The following is a 12025-nucleotide window of genomic DNA, read 5'->3' on the forward strand; positions in this document are numbered from 1 at the left end:
GCCTCTATATGCGACCCTGGATTATGAATTTTGTTCCAGAATGCGAAACTTTTACATCGGTCCCGGTTTGGGCAAGACTCTATTCTCTACCTCTTGATTACTAGCAAACGGAATCTCTATCCGCCATAGGAAATAAGTTAGGGGCCTCTCAGTAAAATAGAGAACAAAAACAAAACTAACACAATGAAGGATTCAGAAAATTTCTTCAAGGTGGAACATAAAGGAAAAGGAGGCAAAAGAGGACCAAAACCACGTAAATCAGCAGGGCAACAAGCTAACCAGAACATGTTTCATGTCCTTGAAGTAGACGAAGATTCTGTAGAAATAGATCAGGCAAAGGAAGGAACTCCAGTGGAGGAGGAGAGAGTAGAAGATAGGGAACAAATACAAGATAATAACAAACAGAAATAATTTATGATGAATGATGCAGAACAGGAGATGAACCATGAAATGACCCAAAGTGAGATGGAAATGGAGGACCATGAGCTCCAGGAAATTCTTGAGAAATAGAACCTAGATTTGGAAGGTTTCTTGAATCAAGGAACCAAAGAAGGGTTAGACTCGTTACCTACAGAGGAGTTCAACAGAGTTCAGCAGTTGTTTTTATGGAAAACCCAGACTAAAGGGGTGGACAGAAAAAAATAATAATAATAATAATAAAAAATAAATAAATAAATAAATAATAAAATAATAAAATAAAAATAAATAAATAAATAAAAATCAAAGATAGGCAGGGCAACGAAGGAGTGAAAACAACGAAAAACACAGCAGGACTAGCACCTAGAAACCCAGGGAAGAAATAGAGCAGAAAAAAGTAGAATGAGTTGTTGATGGAATGTGGAAAGCTAATGATAGATTCAGGTAAGATGAAAGACCTATTGAGTTACTCCCTTACTAATCTTTAATTATGAAGTTCACTTCTTGGAATATCAGGGGTCTAGGTAGTAAAAGGAAACAAAGATTACTGAATAATAGAATGAAACAAGCAGCTCTGGATATGATTTTCATCCAGGAAACTAAGTGTTCCATCTAGAAGATAAGAAATATCCATAGTAAATGGCTCAATAGATTTGAGTTTCTGGAAGTCAAAGCAGAGAATACAACAGGAGGTATTCTCACTCTTTCGAATCCACACAAAAATTGCTTAATAGATGCAGAGGCATCTAGGGATTATTTATCTGTAGTCATTCAACCTATGGGAGACAAGGAAACTTACCTGGTAATGAATGTTTACGGACCTCAAAGAATGGACGACAAACTCAGGCTTCTAAACTCTCTGGAGAATCTTAGAGACAGACATGTAGGAATACCCTAGATCCTGGGAGGTGCTTTCAACATGATCAAATCACTCACGGAAAAAAAAGTGGGAACTAGAGATCTAGGCAAAGACTCTTTGGCTTTTCAAACCTTTATCGAAAAGATGAAGCTGGGGGACATTGTAATGAGTAATGGAATCTTTACTTGGAACAATAAAAGAGGAGGAGAGTCTCAAGTGGCCTCTAAATTAGACAGATTCATAATCTCAGAGGATCTTATGTTCAATGATAAGGAAATGGTAGCAAGAATGCTCCCCTTTGGAGGCTCAAATCACTGGCCGGTACAACTGGAGGTTCAGGGCATTGGCACCCCCAGGAATAGACCTTTTCGATTTGAGAACATCTAGCTTTCCCACCCAGATTTCATCAGCAACATAGCCAAATGGTGGTCAGAAGATTTAAACATTCAGGGCACCAGAATGTTCCTTCTTCAAAAAAGACTAAAACACATCAAGCTCTGGCTTAAAGATTGGAACAAGAATGAATTTGGCAACATCTTTGAAGAGAAAAAAACTATTGAAGGTAAAATGCAGGAACTCAACCAAGCCCTTATCACGGAGGGACATGACAAAGCCAGAAGTGATCAAGCCACCAAATATCATCAAAACTGGGAGAATTTATGCAAACAAGAGGAAATATTTTGGAGACAAAAATCTAGAGTTCAGTGGCTAAAAGAAGGTGAACATAATAATAGATTTTTCCACAAATCCACCATAGCAAATAGAGTTCATAATAGAATTTATTTGATCAAGGATGAAAGAGGAAATCTTCTCAGTTCTCATGAAGAGATAGAAGCAGTTCTAGTTCAGCACTTTCAAAACATAGCAAAGGAAACCTGTTATGATAGAGAACTCCACATCTGGTACTTCACTAAGCATATACCCAGGATGGTTCTAGAGAGGATAATGTCAACCTTTATAGGCCAGTGACTGAAGAGGAAGTTAGTGGAGTACTCAAAGAAATGCAGAATGGGAAGGCGCCAGGCCCGGATGGTTTCAATGTTGACTTCTTCAAAGCTTGCTGGAATGTTGTCAAACAGGATATTCTGCAGGTTGTAGAAGATTCCAGAATGAACATAACCATTTTGAAGGCTCTGAACACCTCTTTTATAGCCCTGATCCCTAAACAGGAGTTGGCTCAAACCCCTTATAGGTTTAGAACTATAGCTTTGTGCAACGTGGTTTATAAGATAATATCTAAAGTTGTTGCAAATAGACTCAAACCCCTCCTTCCTTCACTAGTTTTGGGGGAACAATCTAGATATGTGGAAGGAAGGAAAATTCTTAATAACATCATTCAAGCACATGAAGTGGTGCATTCTCTTACTAGCAAAAGAAAGCCTGGAATGATCTTGCAATTAGAAATAGCCAAAGCTTATGATAAGCTGAACTGGATCTATATCAGGAAAGTTCTTATTTCTTTCAGGTTTGACCACAATTGGGTAAGATGGATCATGGCTTTGGTCACTTCTTCTAGTTTTCCAATTCTGGTCAATGGTTCTCCTTCGAAGACTTTTATTCCTTCCAGAGGCCTTAGGCAGGGTAACCCACTCTCTCCCTTTCTCTTCATCCTCATGATGGAAGGACTGGGTAGGTCTATCAAGAATGCAAAAGAAATCAAGGGTCTCTAACTCTCGGATAATGGACAGGCCGTGACTCATCAACAATTTGTGGATGACACCATGCTGCAAGGAATCCCTACAGTCAAAGAAGCTCTTGCTTATAAACAAATCCTCTGTGACTTTTCCATGGCTTCAGGTATGGAAGTAAATATTTCCAAATCTAAGATCTTTTTCTTCAATACTAACATTGCTATTCAGAGGAACATATCTAGAATTCTGGGCTTTCAAAGGTATTCTCTCCCCTCAAATTATCTAGGAGTTCCTCTAACTGCTAAACCATTACACAAGAGCATCTGGGAGCCAGTGATTAATAAATTACAAGACAAAACTAGGAAATGGAATATGAGATCTTAAAACTTGGCTGGCAGGTTAGTCCTCACAAAGGCTGTACTACAATTAATCCCAGTCTTTATGCTTTCAGCTATCCTTGCTCCTAAAGGAATCCTACACCAAACGATAAACGTACAAAGAGACTTTCTATGGGGCAAGGGGGAAGAAAAGAAGAAATGGGCTTTAGTTACATGGGAAAAAATCTGTAAACCTAGAAACCACGGGGGTCTTGGATTGGATGACCCTGAGATTCTGTGCAAGGTTTTAGGGGAAAAATTAAGGTGGTGATGGATAAAAGAACCAGAAGCACATTGGGCTATCATTTGGAAAGAAAATATGCAAGCTCTTGGCTAGATAATGACCGCATAACGATGGATGGTAATATAAGAAGATCATATTTTTGGAATAAAGCCTGGGGAAACAAAGGCATAATTCAAGATAACAGCTTCTGGGAAATTAGATAGGGAGACTTAGCCTTATTCAGGGAGGATAGATGGAAACAAGAACCTATTTTGTTGAAGGAGGATTTGGAGGACCTCAAAGCAGAGACAAACACCAAGGATCTCACCAAAGTTAAGGATTTTTGGGATCAAAACAACAGTTCAGGGAAATGGAGAAACTGGAGGAAACTTGATGTCAGAAATGATAGTCCCCTAAAAGCCAAGGCTAAGAGACTAACGAAGATGTTAGAACAAAGGAAAATTCTAGTTTCAAGGGGGCATGGCTAGCTAAGATGGGCAGCAATAATGAGGGGACTTATAATCTCAAGGAAGCTAAACTCATACTCCTTGAACTTGATTCCAATGCTCTAGACAGGATTTGGAAAAACCTATTGAAGCTTCAAGGTTGGATGAAAATTAAACTTTTTATGTGGCTGGTACTACACAGGAAAATTCTGACCTGGGATAACATTAGGAAGAGGGGTGTCCTGGGGCCTTCCAGATGCCAGTGCTGTGAAGTTCAAGAGGAGACAATGGAGTACCTTCTCAACAACTGCATTTTTACTTCCAGATTATGGGACTTTTCACCTTTATCTTCCAACAATCTAATAGAGACATTGGAAGTCTTTTCAATACCCTCACGAATTAGAGAAGGAACTTTTCAAATAATGAATTTTTGAGTTCAGCTTGGGCACTAACACCAAGCTTCATTATATGGAATGTTTGGAAAGAAATGAATAATAGAATCTTCAAGAATGTTAAGAAATCTCCTCAGTATCTCTATGATCTGATCCTAAAACAGATTAAGGAAACAATTGGCACTGTAGTTTGAAATCTCACTACGAAACCCCCTTCTGCAATAGAATGGAGGATTCTCTGTAGGCTTGAGCTGCAGGGGCTTGTTCCTCAGGGCTTAGTCAGGAAAGCTTCAATTCTGGATCCTGAGTTAGATTTCTGGCACCCCCCCCCCCAAAGGGTTTTCTGAAATTCAACATTGGTGGTGCTTCTAAAGGTAATCCGGGCATGGCGGGTCATGGAGGGGTGTTAAGGGATGATAATGGAAGTATTCTGTTTATCTTCCATGGTCATTTAGGAAAAGCCACCAACAACATGGCGGAGCTAATGGCCATGGAACAATGTCTAGAGTTCCTGGTTCAGGAAAACTGCCAAAATACGATCATTGAAGATGATTCTAAGTTAATCATTAACTCGGTCAAGAGAATAAGCTGGGGAAGGAGACCGAAAAAATCCTCAAGAAACTGGAGGTTGATCCAAGTCTTTCAACAGATTCACAGTCACCTACAGAGCCTGAGAACAATCAGTTTTGCACATGTGCGAAGAAAGGCCAATAAAATGGCAGATTTGATTGCCAATCAAGGAGTGATCTGCACAGATAATAGAGTGGCAATGGACTGGTAAGAGCTCCCTCAAAACAGGTTAAAACCAGAGTGTCAAAACCAAGCAGATGAAGATAAGACAGTGTTCCTTAAAAGAGCCATGGAGGCAGGCATAGCTGACCAGCAGTTGTTTGTTTAAAGGTTTGCTCACAGTCGGGTCTTTTGAGAGTGGCTTGTAGTGGTCAACAGGTGAATCCCAGGTTTTTATGTTCACTATAGGTTCCAGTTGCAATAGCGAGGACAATTTGGTTTTGTGGATAACAGGAAGAATGGCAGATGCTTTAATACACATCGGGTCAAGGAGGGCTGATGCAGCGGACGGTCGAAAGCTGGAGACCGTAGGAGGCTGCGAAACTAGAAGTTTTTCCGGTTGGCTCACTTTACCGCGAACTGAGAGGTTTTCTGGGGATCGCGGCCCTCAAAGGCGTGAAGTGGTATTTCCTTTTCGCGATCGATTCCACTCAGTGTGCTCCACATGGTGGTGGGGACGGGAGGAATACTACCCTCATCTCACGCTAAAATGCATGTAGGTAGGCGGGTGCGATATCAATCTCAACCGTTGGATCATTCATAGCAGCTCAACGGATGGGATTGATCGTGCATTTTTGCGGGTCCCAGTTGTAAATAGCGGGCTGCTTAACATTGCGAAATGGTCCATAGTCATTGGATCGAATGGACAGGTTCAACGATTAAGATTAAAAAGGCAAGCTAGGATTTGGTGGGTAGCGAGTGTCCTGGATATCAAAATACTTTTCACTCTGGCCATTAAGACGTGGGTTAAGAAGTCGGACAATGCAAAACCTTTATTTTATTGACACTTTTTGTTCTTTTCAGGTCCGTATCCTGACTCTTGCATCTTTCTTTTGAGAAATGTAAGGTTTAGTTGTAGGGAGGGAGGGATGGGTTTTGATCCCGGTTTCAAGTTTTGATAGGGTCTCTCCATGGTCAACGACCATGCAGGAATTTATGTATTTTATGTACTTTATTTGATGATTAATGAATTTGAAGGTCTGACTCTTGCATTAGTAGAAAAAAGAATAATATTGATGATGATGATGATGGTTAATGTCCAATCAGACCAAACTTTGGTCTATCGGACCTAAAGAAATGAATTATTTAGTTTGATTTAATATTTTATTCATATGCTCAAAAAGCTTGGAGAGAAGCCTCCCGAGCTCACTGTAATTTTGACAATGTAAAAGGCTAGGAAGGTCAGCATTGCAACAAAGATTTTGAAACTGATATCTAATGTAGTTGTATGCAGGGCACTCCAAGAGGAAGTGATTTTCATCCTCGATGTTCATATTCTCACAGAGATGGCAGAACCTTTCCATCCATGGTGTTTTAGGAACTGCCTAACGACCCGTTTCACTATGTAGCTCATGAGAGTTTGTTCTAATCTTAGCTATATTAATTTTCTTCTTTGAGCTAGTTAAAACAGAGAGATACTTTTGATCTTCTAGGGTGGGGTTGATGACCTCCTTATAATATCTTAATTTTCTTTTAGCTGCTAAATCTTTCTCACACCACAATTTTTCTTTGAACTTAGAAGTAACAATATTTTTAATGTTATTAATGATTTGCAATGCAACATGCTCGTCGATCTCCCAATGGTTTAACCAGGCCCTGGTGTCTTTATACCAATCTTGTTTGACCCTGAGGTGGTTTTGGCTGGAATTTAATGCTAGCTTAGGAAGTCTATGGTCTCCTATGTTATTGAGTTTTTGCTTGTACAACAAAAGCTTAGTCATATCTAGGCTCTCGATAGGGGAAAAACCCACTTCTATAAGGAGAATAGGATAGGGTGTGTTGCTTTTAATTTTGAGGTTATACGTTATAAAACACTTATGGATTTGCTCAATATTTCTCCAGGATTCTCTAAAGATGCTAACCCCAAACCTCACATCCATATAAGATAACTGGAGTGACTAAAGTTTCAAAGAGGAACTTCTTTCTATCCCACATTACGAGGTTTCTCGTTTTAGAATTATTTTCAAGACCAAAATAAGCTTTCCATCCCCCATTAATCATTTTCTCAATGTTATAGTTCTAGTTGAGCTTGTGATGAATATCAATTCCTAGGTACTTGTAGGAAGACACTTCCTCCAAGTTATTATTGTCATACATAAAATTAGCGTAAGGACATAAAATTAGCGTAAGTGTCCTTCTTGGATTTGATAATCATAACTTTTGTTTTTTCAGTGTTAACAATCATACCATGGTAGAGCAGAAATCCTTAAGAATTATAAGTTGCTTATCAAGATCAGATGGGCACCTTGCGAGAAGAACAATATCGTCATCGTAGAGAAGAAGGATGATGACTATCCCAGCTAAGATCGTGCCAGCACATCCCGCTTCATTTCAACAACCTTCTAGCTTATCGATGTAAATGCCAAATAGGGTAGGGGAGAGGGGGAAACCTTTTTTAACTCCGATATTACACTTAATATCTTTCAACCACCCCTCATTGCTCTTTAACTTGGCAATTACATTCTTGTATAACCTTATAGCGGTAGCTCTCAACTCAAAAGGAACCTTTAACTCTTCTAATCTATACCAAAGGTTGTTTCTAGGAACCATATTGAATGCCTTTCTAAAGGCCACAAAGCAAAAAAAGAGATTGGATTTATCATCGCGACATTCCTCCACAATGATCCTAAGCGTAATGAGGTGGTCTGTTGTTGAGTGTTGCTTTCTAAAACCCACTTGGCCTTTAGCCCGCTTACCTTAACTTTAAATCCATATGCTCAACTTCTTTTCCAAAATAATACCATATAAATTGGCTAAGAGAGGGTTGATCATAATTTTCCAATAATTAGAGGGGTTATTTGTATCCCCACTTTTAAAAATAGGGATAATGAGGCTTTCAGACCATGGTTTAGGGAACCCTTGCTTGACCGCTTGATTGAGAAGCTTATGAATGTTGGGGATGAGGACAGGACCTCCAATTTTTAAGATTTCCGCTTGGTAACCTTCAATGTCCTTAGCTTTTCCATTAGCCAAGCGATTAACCCAAAATCAATGTCTTCTAATGAGAAAAATTCTTTCGTTGTGAGCAGGGTTTCAAAGTTATCCATGACATTTGGAGATTCATAAAGCTTTTTAAGATAGGAATTCCAGTCGCGTAAAGAAATTTTATTATTATCTTTAGTTTTCCTAGTTAGAATCTGCCTCCAGAATTTCTTAGGAGCTACCTTAGAGAGGTGTAAGAGATTACCTTATCTTTTATGAATATACTACCTTTTTTCCCTTTTAGTTAGCGCTTTGTATATTTTTATCTTGCCAATTTTAAGAGATTTATCATCAACTTCCTTAATTTCTCTCCTCGCACTTTTACAATCTTTGTCATACCATGGGTTGGTTTTGCTATTTCTTTTATTACTTGAAACTTCAATTCAGAACTTGTTAATAGAATATGAGAGGGTTGTAGTAAAACTATGATAGAGATCTTTTATGTTGTCTATAATAGATAAAGGAAACAAATTAGTTTTAATTCATTTAGAAAGAGATCTTTTTTATTGCTATCAAAGATTAACTTCCTTTGGCTATAAGGATTATCTTCTATGGGATCTCTATGCATGAAAAAATTGAGAGTTATAAGTAAAGGCATATGATCAGAGTCAGGCTCGTGGTCGTTTAAGATGTCAAAATTTGTTATTTCGATGTATAGAGTGAGATCGGAGATAACATAGTATAACACGCTACTACCAAGCCCATGGATGCAGGTCATCTGGCTAGAATCGGGCCACTTCTTTAGACCGTTGCAAATTATGAGATCTTGAGCACTACAGAGCTTGACTAGCTTTGACCCAAAAAAATTCTCCCTGAGGTATTCAGAGCTCCTTTTGTACCAGCTAGCTAGAGGAAGGTCTTCATCTAACCAAAGAGGATTAGGTTTGGAATGATTGCTTAGAAGAATAACTTGGTTGCTTGAAGTTTGAGCATTAAAGTTACCCATTAAAAGGATATTACCTTCATTCCTTAGGCTAGAAATATCATTCTCTAAACTGTTGTAAGGACTATTTTTATCTAGACTCTTTTTCTTATAGAAGTCAGAATTGATGGAGGAAGAATAATAGATTGCTATATAGGCCTTTTTATCATAAATGTCAGTAATTTATATCCAACTATATTGGTTGTAAGGGTTGTTTTTATAAATCCTAGCATGGGGAGAGATGTTCTTCTTAATGTAACAAGTTGTACCCCTAATGCCTCTACAAGAGGATCGCTTATTCCAGCTAGACCATAATGTAAAGCCATCTATGTTAGAGACCTTAGATTCTTCATGCTTCCAAGTTTCAACAAGCAAAATAAGATCAAGATCATTCGATATCCAAATCAGCTTGGGGCCTTTGTTCCATGGAAAGCCCCGACAGTTCCGAGAAAGAATCGGGAGCATGTTGAATTACTATTTATTATTATCTTTTTGGTTTCTATCTCAAATAACGGCTTTTCTATTTCTGATTATTACCCATCTTCCTTCCTTCCTAGCTTCCTTTACCTTTTGAACCTCCTTTCTCAATTCTGCTTGAACTTCTAGAATGAGATCTTCATTTATAAATATTCCCGTTTCTTTTAGACTTGAGGTTTTACTAAGTATGTCATACATATGGTCAATAGAGCTCACCTTTATCAGGATCAGCCTTCATTTATTCTCAATTAGTTTCCCAACCTTGTTGCTTCTACGAGACACGTTGTTTCAATTTGTAATCTGTTATGTAATTCTGTCTGGGCTATGGCTAAAGTATCCTCGTCTACCTCCTCTTTCAAACCGAAGATTATAAGGTTCAAGGCCCTTTTGTTACGCTCATGGTCTAATTCTATCAATTTTTTCATTTCATCTTTAATTGGTTTGATATCTAATTTACCTGCCACACTATTTAGGGTGAGGCAACTATTAACTTTTTCTTCTAGCTCTTTAATCATGTCCTTCATTTTAAGACTCTCTAAAGTATCAGCATCTACTTGCTGGGATGTTTGGTTCATATCTTGGTTTTGTTTTTCTATAACCTGCAACCTAGTCTCCATTGCCTCCATCTTATTCTCCAATAGTTCTATTTTATTTTCTATTTGTTTTTGGATCTTGTCTTCAAGAGATGTGAATTTATTTTCCAGCATGGATTCTAACTCTATTTGTAGCTTGGCTTCTCTTTCTTCTCTACGTTTCTCTAAAGACTTTATATACTCATAGAGGTTCTGTAGAGTGACTGTGCTATGTCTACCTCTGGTAATCTTTGGTAATTGTGGTGAATTATTCATACTTCAAAATATATGAGCATATATGTATTAGAAAAATATAAGGAATGTGTGCACCTGATATCAGCAAGTCGGACCGCAGACGCACGCGCCCTAGTTTGTTTTCCTATTACCGCAAAGAGATCGTGAATTATTACCGCAGAGAGATCGTAAATTATGACCATAGACAGATCGTAAATTATTACCGCAAAGAGATCGTAAATACATCACCCTATATTATTATCGCAAATTTTATAATTCATATATTATAAAATTAAATTTTTAGGAAAATGAAAGTAAAAATTATTATCGAAAATATTTTGTTTTAATGTTTTTTTATTAAATATAAGTTAATAAAAAAATAATTAAAATATTAATTTATAATAAATTAATTAATCAATTTAAATTTATATATTATAATGATTTATATATATATATATATATATATATATATATATATAATTATTTTAAATCTAATTAATATTTTTTAAATTTATTTTTTTAAGTTAAGAAATTTTATTAATAATTAAAAGTTAGATATGTGTTTAGTAGATTTTTTTATCAATGGATTTCCATATAGGAAATTAGACCAATTAGATTATTGAAAAAATAAAAGTTTATCATTTTGTAAAAAGAGATTATCTATTAGTTTAATAGTATCAATTTGCAAAGAGATATTATCCATTAAACAAAATAGAGTGTAAATGTTTATGGACTTTATAAGAGCCATAAAAAGAAATTAATTTCCTTTGAAGACTATTTACACTAACCCACTTGAACAGAAAAATATATAGCAAGTAACCAATCATAAGAAAACTATATTGAATTGGATGCATTGCCCTCAATGGGAATTGGAGCTTAGGCATTGCCATAAATGGAAATTGGAGCTTTAGGACTAGGGCAACATGTTCCATGTCATAGAGCCACCACCTCCTCAATATGTTGTAACATGTGATTCATTTCCTTTAATTGCAACATTGCAATATCCAAAACCAAGAAAACTCCATCTTTGGAATCATTCTTATCAAGAAGGACATGACTGAAGAGCATTCATAACCTATAGAGACCAATGGTTTACATGTATTGATTTTTCCCAACCATGGGTATGCCCTCCATCCAACATCCAAGACATCCACAACCTCAAAGTCGAATAGGAAATTGCATTCACCCATCAAATCTAATTCCGCCTCACCTAAATGGTCACAAATATTAATTTGTTCTTTGTAGATGCATGCTAAGGTACTTAGCAACATGCATGTGTGAGAACCTCCCTTCAAAGCCATGAACATCATCTCCTCATTGAAAATGAGCTATTTGTTGAACCATGTCTATCATTTTAGTAATATTCATGGACACCAAAGAACTAGATAAAGCAATAGAATGGGTAAAAAAAGGCACGAAAAAAAAGCCGAGGAAAATGGGCATAAATCCAAAATAAAGCCTGCAATAAAAGAATCACAAGAAAAAGGACGGAAATTGAGAAGCAAATCATGTGTACCATTAAGATTCATAGGTATAAACAATAAGAAACAAATAATCAAAAATGAAAATCCTCACTGAGATAGCTGCCTTTGAAGCCTAACTAACAACTATGATAGTGAAGCTACATACAATTGTACCCGAAAGATTAAATGCCATTATGGAAAGGAGTTGAATTTGAAAGTATTTAAAAGTAAGAGTAGTGTA

The 12025-nt window shown here is 37.0% G+C and overlaps 1 protein-coding gene across 1 annotated transcript; it reads left to right on the plus strand.

Annotated features, from left to right (window-relative positions):
• The first annotated feature begins 4730 nt into the window (after positions 1-4730).
• Positions 4731-5126, plus strand: LOC149253699 (uncharacterized). The gene has a single exon (XM_089454573.1). It carries the CDS (start codon positions 4731-4733, stop codon positions 5124-5126), a length of 396 nt encoding a protein of 131 aa, XP_089310699.1.
• The last annotated feature ends 6899 nt before the right edge of the window (positions 5127-12025 follow it).

Source organism: Pinus tabuliformis, chromosome 7 (genome assembly GCF_031772625.1).
Source record: "Pinus tabuliformis cultivar Carrire ecotype Pingquan chromosome 7, CPIR1, whole genome shotgun sequence".
Classification (NCBI taxonomy): Eukaryota; Viridiplantae; Streptophyta; class Pinopsida; order Pinales; family Pinaceae; genus Pinus; species Pinus tabuliformis.